Genomic DNA, 19,421 nt, shown 5'->3' with positions numbered 1-19,421 from the left:
TTTCAAGAACCTCAGATGTTTTGAAATGTGAGTTAGCCCTTTCTGGCTAAGAAACCCATCGTTTTCAAAATTGAATTTTGCTTGTCATTTTCTAATTCTGTTTTTATTTTTAGTCCTAGGGTATAGAACAATGTGTTGTATTTTTAAACAACTTCAGAGTTTAGGACGTTTATGAAACAAATATTAGCCTGACCTAAAAGCAGAGCAACCAGAACACGTGTCTTTAATAGGCTATTTCAATACATCTTTTTTAGAAATCGATAGATCCAGAAGTTAAAAAGTGATACAGATTAGAGATGATGTTAGTAAGAATCAATATAATTCATTAAATTATCACGTTACAAAATTGCACTTTGCAAATAGAGACTATCCATCCTTTTGCAAAGATTATGTAAAAGTTGGTTTATATACTTGGCCACAGAGAAAATCTTTGAAAATTATACAGGTAATATTCCTTGATTGCAAATAAATTACAAATGAATATTAAAAAGCCACTAAAAAATATTCAGTATTTAGAGACTAAATTCTGAACTAAGCCCGGGGTGGAAAACTGAGTTTTAAAAAAAACAAAACCCATTGAGGAGATATTGAAATAAACAACCCTTTTTATCTATGAGATAGAGCTAAAGTTATACATGTAGGAAAATGTACAGCCTTCATTGCCCTTATTTTTCAAGAAGACTTAAATGCAACTAAGTTTTTATTTGTAAAGATCAATAATGGATAACTCATTTCCAATAAGTAAAATATACAAGATTAAGAAGGAGAAAAAATACATAACCACAGCTGTGGTTTGAGGGGTTTTAAGACAATAGTACACGAGTCTATACCAATATATGAACATCTAGAGTAGAAGTCAATAAACTTTTATGTAAAGGGTCAGCTTTGAAGGCCACTAGACTATTATATAGACACTTACATAACAAGAGAGAAATTTCCACAGTTTTTACTAATAAAATTCAAAATGTAGTTGTACAGCTTTTTTTAAATGAAAGACTGCCAATGAGAAGAAGGGAATTTTTCATTTGGGACAGTATATCACTTCATTGGAGTTAGTTAAAAGTTACTGTTCCTCTCATCAGATTAGATCTAAATGCTCATCTGTAAAAGCTATTCTTAGCTCGTAAGCCATACAAACAGGCGGTGGAATGGATTTATCCCGAGGGCTTGTGGTTTGCCTACCCCTGACAAAGAGGGAGAAGCCCACTGTTTACTAGTGTTAACGGTACGAACTGAAAGTTCTGACTGTGATATAAGATAAGAGTAATATAATATTTGGCACAATGACACAATAGTATTATTTGTATACGTATTAACCCAAATGACTCAAAAAAGACTAAAATCTCTTAATAGAATTAGTAAGAATTTTGTTAAGGTAGCTGTATACAAGAAAACATGATAACCAGTATACAGGCTCTATCTTAGTAATAATGCTAAAAATTGAGATGAAAAAAACTGTACTCATGATGTTGACCAAAAACTATAAAATAGTTAATAAATTGAAAAGGAGATACTTATTTAAAGAGAAAAAGAGTATAGTAATATTTGTATTAGTTTCTTAGAGCTGGTAAAGTATCACAGACTCATGGGCTTAAAGCAGCAGCTCTGTCTCACAGTCCTGGAGGCCAGAAGGCAGAAACCGAGGCCTGGCCGGGGCCCTGCTGCCCCGACGCCTGCAGGGGGCTCCCCCCTGCCTCTCCCGGCCTCTGCGGACAGCCTTTGGCGCCCCTTGGCCTGCAGTTGCCTCACTGTGGTCTGCCCCTTTGGTGGCTTGTGCTGGGTGGTCACTGTGTCGGCACATGACCAGTTGAGCGCAGCGCTAGCGTGCTGCACAAGGAACCCTTTCTCTCCACTGTGACCTCTTCTTCATTAATTACACCTGCAGCCACCCTGTTTCTAAAGAAAATCTCATTATGAGGTGCTAGGGGCTGGTACTTACATGTTTTCCAGAGGGACACAAGTCAACCCTTAACAATATTGCAGGACATAAAATTAAGACCTGAACAGATAGAAACATACACCGTATTCTTTGTTTTGGGTACTTTATTAGTATTATTAAAATATCACTTCCAAGTATGAAGTTTACTAATTTTATTTGCATGTATATTTGTGTGTTTGGGGCAGAAGGGTGGTATCAGTGAGAACTGGGTAATTTTAAAGTTCATAGAGAAAAATAGATGCCAGAGCTACAACGTGGATGGTGGAAATACTCTGTGTCCTACTGGAATGTGGGTTACAAGAGTATATGTATTTTTCAGAAGCATCAAACTCTATATATGATATTTTTAGATATGTAAATTATATATTAAAGGAAAATATAGTTGTAATAAATATCAGAGAATAACAAAACAAAGATCATTATAGTTCAGAATTCCTGGTTGGGTCGGGGGTTGAAAGACTTGACTCTGTGCTAATGCCATAGTGTTTTGATAACTGAATATTTATAAGTTGTCATCAAGTCAGCATGGCTAACACAGTAGGAAATCTCATAAGAATTGACAAATAGATCTGAAAACAGGACTAATGACTTCAGAAATTTGTCAGAATATATGAGAATTTACCACCTGAATAACATAAGTGGATTATTTCATTAAAGGCAGTAAATTCACTTAAATGGAAAAATAATAAAAGATTAGACTAAAAAGTTAGACTATTTTACTAGGAGCTAAATAAAGTTGCTGAGTGAGTGAATGAAATTTGCTCAGTCATGTCCAACTCTTCAACCCCATGGACTATACAGTCCTTGGAATTCTCCAGGCCAGAATACTAGAGTGGGTAGCCTTTTCCTTCTCCAGGGGATCTTCCCAACCCAGGGATTAAACCCAGGTCCCCTGCATTGCAAGCAGATTCTTTATCAGCTGAGCCACAAGGGAAGCCCAAATAAAGTTGCTATGTAATATCATATTCTGAAAGAAATAGTAAATCAATTCACAATTTAAATGTTAAAGCAAGTTATAGTAAAAATTTAGAATATAATTGAGTGGTTGAAGATAATTTTTCAAAGAAGGTAGGGAAATCTAACAGTGAAAGAAAGATGATATTTTTGACTACATGATCATCGTTTTGTATGTCCTTAGTAAAATCAGACTGTGAACTGGGAGAAAATATTTGTTACATATAAGACAGAGAGTTTCTATCCAAACTGCACAGAACTTTTAGGAATTCATGAGCAGAAGTCAGTTGAAAACCAACTGGAAAAAAAGGCAAAAGGTAAGAAACAGTAAGAACAGAAAATGGAAAACCAGGCAGAATGCTCTTGGACATAAATTGTAGCAATGTCTGTTTAGATCCACTTCCTAGAGTAATGAAAATAAAAACAAATAAACAAAGGAGACCTAATCAAACTTACAAACTTTTAACAGTGAAGGAAACCATAAACAAAACAAAAAGACAACCCACAGAATGGGAGAAAATATTAGCAAATGATGTGACTGTCAAGGGGTTAACCTCCAGAGTACACAAACAGTTCATGCAGCTCAAGCAAACAACCCAGATCTAAATAAACATTTCTCTAAAGAAAACATGTCACAGATGGCCAAAAAGCACATGAAAAGATGCTTAACATCGCTCATTATTGTGTTGGTGCTCAGTTGTGTCCGACTCTTTGTGACCCCGTGGACTGTAGCCTGCAGGGTCCTCTGTCCATTGAATTTTTCCAGCAGTAATACTGGAGTGGGTTGCCATTTCCTGTTCCAGGAGATCATTCCAACCCAGGGATTGAACATGGTGTCTTGCATTGGCAGATGGATTCCTTACCACTGCGCCACCTGGGAAGCTAATTATTAGAGAAATGCAAATCAAAACTACAGTGAGGTATCTCCTCACACTGGTTAGAATGGCCTTCATCAAGAAGTCTACAAACAATAAATGCTGGAGGACTTCTTGTGGTCCAGTGGTTTAAAAAAAAAAAAAAAAATTCACCTGCCAGTGCAGGGCACGTGGGTTCAATCCCTGGTCTGGGAAGATGCCACATGTTGCAGAGCACCTGAAACTTGTGCGCCACAACTTCTGACGCCCTCCCACCCTAGAGCTCAGACTCCTCAACAGGCACCACAACTAGAGAACACCCGTGCACAGCAATGGAGACCCCGCACAGCCAAAATAAACACCTTTTTAAAAAGTGCTAGAGAGGATGTGGCGAGAAGGGCACCTTCCTACAGTGTTGATGGGAATGTAAACTGGTGCAGCCACTATGGAGAACACTATGGAGATTCCTTAAAAAACCAGAGCTACTATATGATCCAGCAGTCCCTGGGCATATATCCAGACAAAAACTATAATTCAAAAAGATACATGCACCCCTGCGTTCATAACAGCACTATTCACAGTAGCCAAGACTTGGAAACAGCCTAAATGGCCATTGACAGAGAAATGGAAAAGAAGATGTGGTGCATATATACAATGGAATATTATTCAGCCATAAAAAGATCAAAATAGTGCCATTTGCAGCCACATGGATGGACCTAGACATTATCATACTAAGTGAAATAAGTCAGACAGAGTCAAATATCATTAGATATCACTTATTTGTGGAATCTTAAAAAAAAAAAAGGATACAAAGAAACTTACTTACAAACCAGAAACAGACTCACAAGCATAGAAAACAAATTTACCATTACCAAAGGGGACAGGTGGTGGGGAGGGATAAATTAGGAGTTTGGGATTAACATATATACACTACTATATATAAAATAAAGAAACAGCAAGGTCCTAGTGTATAGTACGGGGAATAACTCAGTGTTCTATATGCGAGAAGAATCCGAAAAAGAATAGATGCATGTATCTGTATAACTTACACTTTGCTGTACACCAGAAAATAATACAACATTGTATCAACTCTAACTCAAATACAAAATAAAAAGTGTTAAAAAGTAAAAAGAAAGACAGAGAAAATCAAATTCCCAGTGAACATTTGAAAACATCTTCAACCTTTAGCCCACCAGGCTCCTCTGCCATGGGATTTTCCATGCAAGAATACTGGAGTGAGTTGTCATTTCCTTCTCCAGAGGATCTTCCCGACCCAGGGATCAAACCTGCGTCTCCTGTAGCTCCTGTATTGGCAGGCAGGTTCTTTGCCAGCTGAGCCACTGGGGAAGCTCTTAGCACCAAAGAAAAGCAAATTAAAGAATATTGTGTCTTTTTCACAAACATAATTTGTAGAGTAAAACCTAATGCTGGAAAGTGGGTTCTCTAATGCCTTGTTGAAGAGATTTTAAATATTATAGCTTATATAATATTTATAATATATAATATTAAATATACTTATATAATGTAAAGTCATCATAAAAAGTAATAATCTTGTTTGTGAAAATCGTTATCTGCTTTATAATTTTATACAGAATTCAAGGGACTTATATAGGGAAAGGCTAAAAATATAATTTTCTTTATATCTTTGAGCAGAAAGTTGAAAAAGATAAATAGATGACTAAGCTTCTTTGAAATAAGATGATGTATAAAGTAATTTTAAAATAAACTATGTGATGTGCTTTTTTATTTATGATTTGATAAATACTTTTTGATAAATAATTTTTAGGTATTACTGAATATTCTGTCCCTGACTTTTTTAAAGGTTCTTGCATTAGTCTTTGTTCGCAAACTCATGGATCTGTGTTTCACAAAGAGAGAGCTTAGTTGGCTTGATGATCTCATGCCAGAAAGTAAGAAAAAGAAAGAAGACGACAAAAAGAAAAAAGAGAAAGAGGTAAAAAAAAAAGAATTTCAAATGTACACTATTTACTTACTGTTTAATATTTTGTACCAAGTAGCAAACACTATTATAGTCACTTCAGTGGGAGTCAACTCCTTCAGTCCTCCTAAGAACCTTATTATTAAAAAGTGTTCAGTTTAGTTCAGTTCAGTTGCTCAGTCGTGTCTGACTCTTTGCGACCCCGTGGACTGCAGCACGCCAGGCCTCCCTGTCCATCCCCAACTCCCGGAGTTTACTTAAACTCATGTCGATTGAGTCAGTGATGCCATCCAACCATCTCATCCTCTGTCGTCGTCTTCTCCTCCTGCCTTCAATCTTTCCTAGCATCAGGGTCTTTTCAAATGAGTCAGCTCTTCTCGTCAGGTGGCCGAAGTATTGGAGTTTCAGCTTCAGCATTTGTCCTTCCAGTGAATATTCAGGACTGATTTCCTTTAGAATGGACTGGTTGGATCTCCTTGCAGTCCAAGGGACTCTCAAGAGTCTTCTCCAATACCACAGTTCAAAAGCATCAATTCTTTGGTGCTCAGCTTTCTTTATAGTCCAACTCTCACATACATGACTACTGGAAAAACCATAGCCTTGATTAGGTGGACCTTTGTTGGCAAAGTAACGTCTCTGCTTTTTAATATGCTGTCTAGGTTGGTCATAGCTTTTCTTCCAAGGAACAAGCGTCTTGTAATTTCATGGCTGTAGTCACCATCTGCAGTGATTTTGGAGCCCAAAAATATAAAGTCTGTCACTGTTTCCATTGTTTTCCCATCTGTTTGCCATGAAATGATGGAACCAGATGCTGTGATCTTTGTTTTCTGAATGTTGAGTTTTAAGCCAACTTTTTCACCCTCCTCTTTCACTTTCATCAAGAGGCTCTTTAGTTCTTCACTTTCTGCCATCAGGGTGGTGTCATCTGCATATCTGAGGTTATTGATATTTCTCCCAGCAATCTTGATTCCAGCCTGCGCTTCCTCCAGCCCAGCGTTTCTCATGATGTACTCTGCATATAAGTTAAATAAGCAGGGTGACAATATACAGCCTTGACGTACTCCTTTCCCAATTTGGAACCAGTCTGTTGTTCCATGTCTAGTTCTAACTGTTGCTTCCGGACCTGCATACAGATTTCTCAAGAGGCAGGTCAGGTGGTCTGGTATTCCTATCTCTTTAAGAATTTTCCACAGTTCATTGTGATCCACACAGTCAAAGACTGTGGCCTAGTCAATAAAGCAGAAATAGATGTTTTTCTGGACTTCCCTTGCTTTTTCAATGACCCAGCAGATGTTGGCAATTTGATCTCTGGTTCCTCTGCCTTTTCTAAATCCACCTTGAACATCTGAAAGTTCACTTTTCATGTATTGTTGAAGCCTGGCTTGGAGAATTTTGAGCATTCCTTTAAAAATGTACATACTTTTATTATTCCCAGTTTACAAATAAGGAAACACAGAGAGATTAGTAAGCAGATTGTCCTAAATACGGGCTCTTACCCATTTTACCAACTTTCCCTCAGCCCTTACATAGCGATACTTTAAAAAATTTACATATGTATATAAATCAACAGTTGGAAGAATTTACCAGTATTAAAACATAGATAACACAGAATAATTCTACATCACAGTCTTCCATCTAACCTAACCTTAAATGTACATGAGTACATTTTAGCATTCATTTTAATTTTAACAGCATTTTAATAATATGGCATATATAAGGACAAAAGTGACATTAAGTAGATTATCTTTTTATAGGAAATATAGTAAAATTTTAGTTTTTATATTCAGTATTATGCACCCTTAGTTGATTTGTATACTGAGATTACATGAACACTCTATACTGAATTTGAATTTTTTAGCAACCAGCTCGGTACTGCGACCTATTATGTAGCGTAGATGATTCTGTTGATTTCAGCGCCTCACTTCATTTTCCCAGTCAGAATATTGTTTGAAAAGTCAAAGATAAGATAATACATTTTTAAAAGTTGTGGTCCTATTTAAGTAGATCTCAAAATTGCTGGGTTGTTTTCTTTTTTGTCTAAGTTTTGAGAGAAATCAGCACAATTTATAACTTGTGTTGCGTAGTATTTATGGAAAAGCATTTATTAAAGTTGCAGACAAATGCTTTTAGAAACTTGTTGGCATTTTTTTCTTGGTTTGATTATTCAGTGCTGATTTATGGCAAAATTACTGGTTTTATGTTTACTTTTAAATAAAAATTGTGACTTTTTTATGAGGATACTAATTGTGAAACAGTTGAATTGAGTCTCCAAAATTTTTAAGAATTTTGTTTCGTTCAAGGCTATATATATATATATATATATATATATATATATATATATGTAAACATAAGCTTTTGATGATTTTCAAATAGGATATAATTTATTTATAAAATACTTAGGTAAACTTGCTTGCTTATTACTTCGTCTGTCACTTAGAATAAGGTCATGTGCATATCACAGAACAAAAGTAGAGCTGCCTTAAACACTAGAGTTTTTTCTTTTTGTCCTGTAAGAGGAATCTTGAAAGTTAAAGTGACCTTGTGCGATGGTTCCAGAGTTGTCAGGAACTCTTGCTGGTTCCTCCCAGCCCAGCGTAGACTTTCCATCCTCAGCATCCCGTGACAGGTTGGAGAGGCTGCTGACCGTGAGCTGTCACATTAAGCAGCGGAGTCAGAGACAGTGGGAGGCAGCAGCCCCACCGTGCTACCCAGAAATGGCATCCAAGAGGTTCCACTTGTACCACACTGAGTTGCAGGGAGTGCTGAGAAATTTAGGGTTAATTTCTTTTTAGTCTTATATTGTTTTTGTTAAAACCAGGTGCATTGTCACCCCCAAGTTGTGGGATTTCTTTTAGTAAGACAGGCACTCTCTCTGTGTCTCCTGTACTGCCCCCCTCTCCATCCTCATTATGATTGTGTCATGATTTGGGTTCGTGTTTCTTAGCTTAGGTGTTCTCAGCTTGAGGGGGTGGTCAGAAAAGGGGCTGCTACTGACAACTTATGGCCTCTTGTACATCCTCCATAGGCAGGACTGGCTCCCAGGACAAGCAGTTGTTTGGCCAAGTGAGGTTTTGCTTATATTGTATTGTATTGAGAGCCATGAGATTTCACAGAGTTTTGTTGCTCGTTGTACATGGCATGTGCGTGCTCAGTCATGTCTGATTCTTTGCAACCCCATGGACTGTACCCGGCCACACTTCCCTGTCCATGGAATTTTCTAGGCAAGAATACTGGAGTGGGTTACCAATTCCTTCTCCAGGGGAATCTTTCCAACCCAGGGATTGAACCCGCATCTCTTGTGTCTCCTGCATTGGCAAGCAGATTCTTTACCACTTGGGCCACCTGGGAAGCCCCCCTCCCATTGTATAACTGTGTAATAGTTGATAATAAAATTTATGGAGACTTTCCTGGTAGTCCAGTGGTTAGGACTCTGCGCTTCCAGTAGTCAGAGAACTAGAATTCCATGTGCCATGTGGAGTGGCCAAGAGTAATGCTAATAGTAATAAATTTTGAAAATAAAATTTATGTAGCTAAATTTATATTTAAAGAGTACTAATGATTAACTCCCAGAAGTGGAAGTTATAACGCTTAAAAATTAGTCTTTACAAGTGATTATTTTCACCTTGTGTTACAAGTATGTATTCATAATAATAAAATGAAATTTTCAGTCATGGCAAGTTAAATAAATATTGTCAGTTTGGTTTGCTAATTCTTTAAGATGTTGATATATTAATTGGTCCTGGAAATATTCTGGGAAAAGTCATCTCTTCACATCTGTTCTTTCAAGGAAGCTGAGCGAATGCTCCAAGTTGGTGAAGACACTGTGCATCTTCCATTTGAAGGGGGAAGCCTCCTGCAGATTCCAATGAAGGCGCTAAAATACAGGTGAGATGCAGCTTTGCATTTTAAAGTGTGCTTTATTTACACGTCAGGCACATGAATGGGCCATGCAGTGTGTCTCTAAAGTCATGATGCCTGCTTTTTAAACGATGACAAGCACTGCCCTTGACGTGTGGGCTGAAGGAGGGCTTCCCGCAGGTGGAGGAGGAAGTTGCTGTCTCCTTCCCCTCCCGCTGACAGCAGCAGGATGGAGCGGGCAGGGAGAGCCCTGGCCTCCACGTCCCCAGAGACTGTCCTGTCGTTCTCACTCCTTCTGTTTCAGTGAAGTTTAAACCCAGTCTTAGGGTACTCCCACACTCTGAGTAGCACAACTGTATTTTTTTCCCTTGCCCTCATTATGACGGAGGTTGGTGCCTGCTGGAAAATAACACTTGTAATCCATCTTTGGATGTCCTTCCCATAGATGACTATGTTTAGAGGCCCTGGAACTCTCCTGCAGTTTTCAAAGGTATCATCTGCCCATTGCCAGTGAGGGCTCATACTAGGGAAAAATTAATGTTTATTATGTATAGTTTATCATACATGATTTTGGCAATTTATATTAAAATCTATGAACTAAACATAGAGGTTTGGAAACGTAAGCTTTTTTTCTTTTAGCTTTAGAAACTTCTATAATTTATTTACACATCTGATTCACCTATATATTTATTCTGTTTACAAATACCCATTTATAGTACAAAAATCAGTTTTAGAAGGTATATAGGTTCCTTCCTTGACCAGTTAATGGAAAATGTTGTTAATATCTAATTATCTTGCTTCAACCTTTTTTCATTTTTAACTTTATAGAGGTCACATTTGGACTCTATATGTTGATTAGTTTTGACAAATGAATTCACAAGTAATTTTTCTCTAAAACTTTTTACTATTGTTATCATGGGTATTCTTTGTCACCTTTCATGATTTCCCCTCAAATTTGTATATATCTTAAATGCCAAGTATAGACGTTTTGGTATATCCATGTACAGTTCTCTGCTTCTCTAGATTCTGTAACTGTTTGTTAAATGAATCAGTGTACTGAGTTTGTGCTAAAAAGAGTGTGCAAGTGAGAGTGTTAGTTGCTTAATCGTGTCTGACTCTTTGCAACCCCGTGGACTGTGTGGTCCACCAGGCTCCTCTGTCTGTGGAATTCTCCAGGTAAGAATACTGGAGTGGGTTGCCATTCCCTTCTCCTGGGCATGTTCCCAACCCGGGGATAAAACGCAGGTCTCCTGCATTGGAGGCAGATTCTTCAGCTCCTGAGCCTCCAGGGAAGTCCAAAGAGTATAGGAACTGCTGTGGTAGTTATTAGTGACTCAGCAGTTGGCTGAGATGTTGGCTACTTAATTTCTGTAGGTCCTGCATTAGCTTTTCCTTACCGTGATTACACATGAACCTTGACAAATTTAAGTGGAGTCCATACTTACACTTTCTGATATTTAACAAGAAGAATGGGTATACATACGTATATTTACTTTTGTCTAATGATGACATGAGCCATGATTAATGCCATTTTGCTTAAAACTTGAACATCCAAAATACCAGGAATTGGCTGACCTGTTTGTCTGCCAGAACTTTAAGTCTGCTTGCTTTGGATTTGTTTGTGTGTGTGTTAGTCACTTAGTCATGTCCGACTCTGCGACCTCATGGACTGTAGCCCGCTGGGCTACAGTGGAATTCTCCAGGCACAAATACTGGAGTGGGTAGCCATTCCCTTCTCCAAGCTTTGGATTATACGCCATAAAAATGAAGTAAGATAACTTAGCAACATAGGGAAGCATTTGGAAACCGTGAAGTCCTACAAAATATGAAAATAATTTATTGAATGTAGACAAAATTTTTTCCATCTAGTTTTTATTTTGGAAGGAAACAAAATGTCTACTTTCTTCAGAGGGGGAGTCTCAATTTCTACTAATGGGAAAGTAGAGAAGTAGTAGAGAAGAAACATTTAGAAGCTAGAAAGTGTTTCAGGAATTTCTCTCTTCAATTATTGGAAGTTGGCAACTGAGCAAAGAAACCTTTTCTTGGGGTATACCGGGTTTCAGGTACCGCCATGGTGAATCTGGGTGTCCAAACGTGTGCGCTTGTGAAAACTTGACTTGGTGAAGCAGCCTTGGAGACTTTGCCGTGATTCTGTCACTCATTTCTGCAGTCTTACGTCATCAATGATGGGCAGACTTAACGTGTGAACAAAGGACTGCTCTATAGCCCTTTGTGACCTGGCTCTCACCACAGTGTTAATTCAACATCTATTTTGACATTTGTATTCATTGCTTGTTTGCATGAAATATTTTTCTTTGGGTGAAGCAAAAGGACTGGCAAGTGTATTTCTGTTAACTTCCTAGTACTTTCATGTAACTTGTGACTGACAACCTTAAGCCCCAGATTATTTATGGGTGTCTTCATTACTGGACTTGGGACCTTGAGGTAATTTTTGCAGTATTTCATAGAGACACAGTATAATTACGTTTGTTTCTTACAATGAAAGGAAGTGTTTTGTTCTATGGATTTTGATAAATTTTATATACTAATAGTAACACTTTGAGGCTACCATATTACTGATAAGGTAATAATCAGCTAAAAGTGGTACAGACAAACCTTTTTGGTATTTTATCTGTTGAAGTATTTTAATTTCTAATTTTAAAGCATCCCATTTCCCAGAATTCTTTTTAATGATTTTTAAAAACTATGAAAAAATGTTTTAAATCCTAATTGTTACTTTTCTTTATGTACTTTGGATAGTTGTTTGCTGCAACTGAAATTTGTGCAGATTATGAAAGTTTTCTAATTGACTTGATGCTGTATCACTTTTTATATTTAAAAGCACATTAATATATTCTTTCCTGTTATTTTAATAGTATACTTATAGCCAAGATTATCACCTTTGGGCATCATTGCCAAGTTAATTAGTCTCATTCCTAGTTTTGATTATAAGGAAAGATGCAATTCCCCATGAGACCTTTATAATAGAACTCCAGAGTACTGATTTCTTGCTGGACCTTGGTTTAAGTGCATGGCAAAGAGTTTTCTCAATTTTAAGTTGATGAAAGCAAATATTATGTAGATAATAAGAATGACAGTATTAATGCTTTTGAAAGTACACAATACTAACCAGAAAGTGTATTTGTTCTTCAGTGTTGATCCCTCAGTTGTTAACATATCAGATGAAATGGCCAAAACTGCACAGTGGAAGGCACTGTCCATGAATACTGAGAATGCCAAAGTACCCAGACCTAACACGAGGTAGCTGTAACAATTTATGCATTTTCTAACTGTAGCGGCTTCTAGTTTACTTATGGATAGCTATTTAGAAAACCATTCAATTTAACTCAATTTACATAATTTATATTCTCCTTACTTAACAAAACCAACATATTTTTTTTCTTCTTTTCCTTCTTCCTTTCATCTGTCCATCATTTTTCTGTGTACTGGAGCAGATACGGGTACTGATTTTTTTTTGTTGTTATTTTTTACAGTTATAGTTGCCTACTTCAAAAAAAAGAATTGGTGTTATTTTTTAATAAAAATAAATATATACATATGGCATAAATATATAAAAGATAAGAAACCATATAAAGAAAAAAAATTACTAGGGGTTGAATACTAAAATAGAATACTGCCTCAATTATGCTCTGATGGTCCCCCCAAAAATATACCTTGTTTTGTTTTGTTTCAGCCTACTATATCTTCTGATTTTCCTAGAAGATACTTGTAAAAAATTTAATCCATGATTGTAAAGGCCATTTAGTTTTATAATGAACCATGTCTTACACAACTGTTTCATAACCTCTTAACGTTTCTTGTTATGTAATAACTTTTTCTTTCTTTCTCCCTCACTTTAAGACCTAAACTTCAGGAATTCTGACTTGATAATCATGAGTGCTTTAACCCCTCATGTCTCTGGAGAAATTAGATATTATCCTGTAGAACACTCAGTCATTCAGAGTCAACAGAAACTTATTTTGTGTATACTTCGTTGCAGACACTGTTAGATGTCAGTATATGCTGAGTGGCTGTCAGATTAAAACTTGCAGGCGAGCAGTCACAGGTTTTTCTCCATCTTTCCCTGCCTCCTTTAGAACTTTGCTTCTGCTTAATCTTTGTTACCAGATTTTTTTTTTTTTTTTTTGCTTTTCTCCCGTCATTTCTTGAGTTTTAATTCTCTAAGCTAGACTGTTTCCTTCACTTATATATATGATCTCAGAAGTTTTAAAGTTAAACTTTTTGTTATTTTGGATTATTTCATGCAGCCTGAATTTCACTAGATACTCTTAACTTTTAGTAATTTTCAACTCCTGTCAGCACCCCTGGCCCTGAATGTTAGTATAAAGACCTTAGACTAATATTATTTTATCTTTTGTAAGTACTTCTGCCTTTCAATCAGGTTGCCCCTCAATTAAAAATAGCTTAGGAGGAAAGAGAATGTTTTATTATGTTGTTCAACAGAAAAATGTTTGAGGTGTCTTCCTTCAATTTTGTCTGGAGAAGGCAGCAAACCATAGCTTGTTTCTATATTTTGAAGAATTTTCAAAGCCCAGATGTTCTTGTTATAATTAATCAGTTAAGTCCATATACACAGAATCATTGTTTTTGATATTAACTTGAAAATGTAGAATCTTGTATTTGTGAACTAAATTTGGGGAGATAAGGTTTGTAAATTTGTTGCATTTTATAGGAAAGTATTTGATGTTTGTTTATATTGACAAAGATTAAATAATTTTTTAAATATTAAATATTTAAATAATTATTTAAATTATTTAAATTTGATTAAATAATTAAATAATTTGTCAGTAAAAGTCAAATGTTATAACTGTTCATATATAAAGTAAAACTAAGTCAAGCATAGTCATCATACCCTGACCAATTTTAAGTTGTAAGAAAATGTGAATTTCAGTGGCAAAAATATCTATTAAAAAGCTAAGACTTTTTAATATTTGCCTTTGGGCATCACAGTTTACTGATATGAAAAGAAAGCAGTAAGATAGTAATAGCAACTGGTATGTTTATAGTATAAATAGACATCTCGAAGGCTATTATGGATATTTACTATTGGCCATGTTTGAATGTAATATTTGACCATTTCAAAATTACTTATTCTCATTCTTTGTTTTAAATAGCCCTGAAAAACCTGTAAGTGTGAAAATAAATTTTGAAGATGAACCAAGAAAGAAATACCTGGATGCTGAAACTTCATTATAGATTTGAACCAAGAGGAATTATATATATAGATAGATTAGATACATATACATATATGTGTGTATGTATGTATAATGTGTGTGTTTCGTGTCACTATATATAACAATATTGTATGTCATGCCTCTTATGCGTGACTAACTGGGGTTTTTTTCTGAAGTAATGTCTGAAGTTTGTTAGGAGCACCATGGAGACTGTGTTTATAATGAAATGGTCTCTTGGAAGTGAGGTACATGGTTCTTAATCAAATATTTATTTTTCTGTTGGAAGTTTTTTTTCTGTTCTGCAGTAGAAAAATGTGGGAAAATGCATTGTCTTTTCTTTTAAAAAAATAATCTTTATTTAAATCAGTGGCAGATCATACCAACCTTAAGTGATATGTGTTTTGTCCATACTTTTACATGTTTTCCTTGAGCTGCTAGGACTGTTCCCACATGGCTTCCCTTCTGCTCGTGCAGTGAGGGGTGAGCAGGGCGCTCTGCCCGCGCTGGGGCGCGGAGGCCGCTGCGTCCCTCGCCCGTGCGCGCCCCTCACGTTTCACAGCTGATGGGACCCTTCTGGCTGCCGAGGTGCAGCAGGGGGGACTTTCTAGATAAGACCTACAGCTTTGACCTTTATATTTTTGAAATTTATTTTAAACCTTAAAACCTGCACATCTAGGTTTCCATTCTGATAAACAGGTAAAATTGCAAGTGATTTTATAATTTAACCTTCATTCCAGTCATTAGTTAATGAATTTTAAAAGCTATAAAATACCAGTTTAAACTAGTTAAACTCTGTTGCCTTTATAGAATGTTTTTCTGAATCCTAATACCCTTTTAGAGCCCCATATGCCCACTCTGTTCTCTACCTTTGCTGTCTTTTATGTAAAATGTGGTTTAGTTTGTATCAGGTTCAAGTTCTTGATTATTTTTCTGTAAGTATGGTTAAATAATCAGGAGTCAGAATTCTCTTAAGTGGGTTAATGATCAGTATTACTTTATTAAGAATTACCTTTCATTTTCTCTTTGCGTTGTTCTTTCTGTTGTATAGGTAATATTTAATAGATTGTTATCTGTGATTTCATTTTAAGATATTTAATTTATTTTAATTGATATGATGCTTAAATGTTATATAAACATTTGAAAAGATGACACATATAGAGTAAATTTAATATAGATAGTTGGTGCTCACTTGCATTTATGGTTTATTATCTGAAAGCAGTTGATAGATTTTACATGTTTGATATAAAGCACTGCCATATTTGTATTTTAAGAGAAATTTAGACTTACTATGTATATAGCTCAGATTGATGACATTCTTCCTAGTTTGTGTTTGTGTGTTTTATTTAGATTTTGATTTTCTGAGCTGTCTTTTTAACTTCTGGCAAATCTTTTTAGTCATCTTTTATATACTTTTTAGCTCCATATGAAATAAATAAATGTTGTTCTTGTTAAGCCTGTAGGACTGGATGAATGGGGTTGTGAAACTGATTTGGCAAAAGGATGATTTCTAAAAACCAAACAAGTATTGAGAAGCCACTGAAATACTGAAAATAATAACAGGAATGTTAGGATGAAAATTTCAATGAAATTCCAATGCTCTCTTTAATCAGTTCTAATCAAAGTACAAAAGTATGAAGAATTGATCTTATAGAAGAGCATGAGCAATGCCCAAAGCTGATGTTTTAGCAATTCTAGCAATCCATTCCAAACTACTTAACATGAAATTTCCACATCTAAGACCATGTTACCCAATTCTAGTTAAAATAATGGATTCACCGTCTGCCTCATGGGAGGCTGGCAATGTAACTAATTTCCTTTAGCAAGTGTAGCTTTTGGCGCCGCCTGAAGAAGAGATGCAGTGGTGCTTGGTGAGAAAGAGTTACCCATGGTGCTTGTTACTGTTGTGAGCTTCCAGTGAAGTGAGTCCTTTTTGTTCATAGCAGCATAATCCTTTCCAAAGACCCCAGTATTTGCTGCTATAATTTTGTAAACTGCCCTGATTAACCTGAACAAGACGATTTCCTCACATCATTTCCTTGGGTCTGGACGTCATAGGGGTAATAAAATGTGCTTATTTTACAGGAAGTAATTTTAAAATTTAAACTGAAAACTACTTGGGATCATAGTGTTTACGTGATTTTGTTTAATTATGAAAACTAGCTGTCCAGTGCCAGAAAAACCATGACTTGCAGAATGCTTTGCACTCCATGTTTTTACTGTTTTTAATTGTAAAATAGTTTCTGCTTTCTTTTGACTACTTGACTTACAAAATGATCTGATATGACTACTCCACTGAAAAGCAAAGCTAATTCATGTTTAAGCAATAGCTTGTTTTATGTGGCTATGATATTTTCCCACTGTTCTTGGAAAATGACCATCATGGATAGCATTCTTTGAAAGATAGTGAAAACTATAATTTAATACTTATATTGATTTTTAAATGCTGCCTTAAACGCATATAGATGAGCAGTAGTGATTGCTATGTACTGATTTACCTCAAGGTGCAAAAGTATTAATAAACCTGTGCATATTCCACTTATAAAATAAATTCATAGAAACAGCCCTGCACTTCCTCAGATGCCTTGGTTTCCAGGACAGAGCTCAGAGCTGCTGAGTACCCGGGCTGCGGGGCCGCTCAGGACATTCTTTCTTCCACCTGTTTTATTTATTATAGACATCTGTTTACAGAGACTAATACCATCCTCATGTTGACCATCTGAAATTTAGTTTCTTTTGAATGCTGTTTCACTCTAAAATTGCAGCTTTGGGGAAGACAATGAACTCTAGTTACTTCCTTGTGATAAAAGGATGATGCTCTATATTCTCTAATACTAGATACACAAAGTGAGGTGCATGATCTGTCTAATGGGTGTTGTATAGTGTGAGTGTGCCTGTGTGAATGATATGGTCAATCATAAATCTCTCAAGTTGTTTTAAAAAGCTGTGGCATATCATTGTTCATATTTGCCAAGTCTATACAATGTGTAGAACAATTTTTTATGTGCTAATGCATGTATTTATAAAGCAGATTTCTTTACCACTCAAAATTACTAACTTTTGTTTTATTCATCTAAAAAAACATTTCTGTTTCTTCCACATACCCAAAGTTTATGTATATATGTAATAGCTTTATAACCTTTTCCTTTCGCAAAATGTAGGTTCAAAATTCTGTAAAAAGAAAAATGGTTTCTGAAACAGAGGTATGACACCAGAGCTTGCCGTTTTTAAAGGATTGTATCATGTACAACAGTTATGTAAATGTGCTCAACAGTGTAACATGTGAATCCTGCTCAGATTTCGGATGTATAAGCCATTGATAGAACATTGTAATTCAAAAATGTTTAAATTAAATAATTTAATGTTTTAAATTTATTTATGTAGATCACATCATTGTTATCATATGCAATAGAACTATGTGAACTGTTTTTTGGTTTAGTCCAGCAACTATTTATTTTTTTAGAAACTTAAAGACTTTAAGGACATTCAAAATTTTAAATAGTGTTCATAATTCAGAACTTGGCAATTTTAATGTAAAGTTGGTTCTTTTCTAACTTCAAAAAGTAATGTAAGTGTCAATACTTGGAAATGGAATCACCTAAAGATCATTTTTTTAATTTAATTTAATTAGCATATATTGACTTCTGCAGTTGACTTAGAGTATTGTTAACAGTTGTTTTTTTAATCAGATTTTTGTGCATTGATTGATTTTTGTGTTGTGGTTTTTCTTTTGTTACTTTCGTATTAAAAGGTTTTTTTTTGTTTTGTGGGGGGGTTATCTTCCAGTGTTTACTCCATTTAAATAAATAGAAATTGAATTTTATTGTTCATTTATACAGTATTTGATAGCTTCGTATAATAAGAACAGTACAGTTCTAATTTTTATGACTTTTATAATTATCAATACAGTGATATTTTCTATTATAATAAAATCCAAAGTAAATTAAACATTTAAAATGTAGAACTGATATTTTTAATCTATATGAAGTACAAGTATCTACCAGTCTATAATGTGAATAATCCTGCTTTTCAAATCTGTTTCATAATATTAGAAGAAAACTATTTTTTTGGAGATGTTATTGAAGTTGGAAGAGCAATAAAAGTCTACTGAATCAGTCACTGAATATTGTCTTTACTTTGATATTAGAAGAGCCCCCCCACGCTACATGAGAGGGGATGGAGAAAAAGCAAGTAATTTCTATTTCCTGCCTCCTAATTTTCCTGTGCTTTAGTAAATAAGCAGGAGACAGAAAAGAGGAAACAGTGAAAGAAGAAAATGAAACAAAATAGTGTGTGTTTCACAATGATTTTGTGACAGTTAAGAAATAATGAAATTAAAGCCCTTTATGATAGGCTGGTCCATTATATTCCCTATTTTAAGACACATCTGTTTAGAGTGAGAATTTTACAATGTGAAATGTAATAAACACACATCACATTACATGATGTGTAATGAGCATGTTGATACTTAACTCACATACTCAGGTGTGCTTTTCTTTTTTGTTTTTAGCGATCAACTTTATTATGAATTTTTTTTTTTTTAGTTATAGCTAATGATAGGGTTTGGTCTTCTTCCATTAGGCACATAGGGAGCACTTCTTCCTGTGTTTTCTGGACTTGCTGTAAGGCTTCTGATTTCCCACAGTGAATCTGATAACCTTCGGGAGTGAGTGCTTAAGGTTTTG

At 35.5% G+C, this 19,421-nt stretch overlaps 1 protein-coding gene across 9 annotated transcripts in view; it reads left to right on the top strand.

The window, feature by feature from the left end:
* Positions 1 to 18,855, top strand: part of SLC4A7 (solute carrier family 4 member 7) — a 111,469-nt gene extending 92,614 nt beyond the window's left edge. For 6 of the 9 annotated variants that reach the window (XM_043887056.1, XM_043887052.1, XM_043887050.1 and 3 more), the window contains 4 exons: positions 5,570 to 5,701; positions 9,474 to 9,571; positions 12,698 to 12,805; positions 14,680 to 18,855. In XM_043887056.1, coding sequence (XP_043742991.1) covers positions 5,570 to 5,701; positions 9,474 to 9,571; positions 12,698 to 12,805; positions 14,680 to 14,761 — 420 coding nt within the window. In that variant the 3' untranslated portion in view covers positions 14,762 to 18,855. The remainder of the gene's footprint in view (positions 1 to 5,569; positions 5,702 to 9,473; positions 9,572 to 12,697; positions 12,806 to 14,679) is intronic. The other 3 variants (XM_043887054.1, XM_043887053.1, XM_043887058.1) reach the window with 1 other exon arrangement.
* Positions 18,856 to 19,421: the final 566 nt, after the last annotated feature.

The sequence above is a fragment of the Cervus elaphus genome, chromosome 24 (assembly GCF_910594005.1).
Source record: "Cervus elaphus chromosome 24, mCerEla1.1, whole genome shotgun sequence".
NCBI lineage: Eukaryota > Metazoa > Chordata > Mammalia > Artiodactyla > Cervidae > Cervus > Cervus elaphus.
Note: the sequence above shows the minus strand (reverse complement) of the source record. Positions and strands in the feature narration are given on the sequence as shown.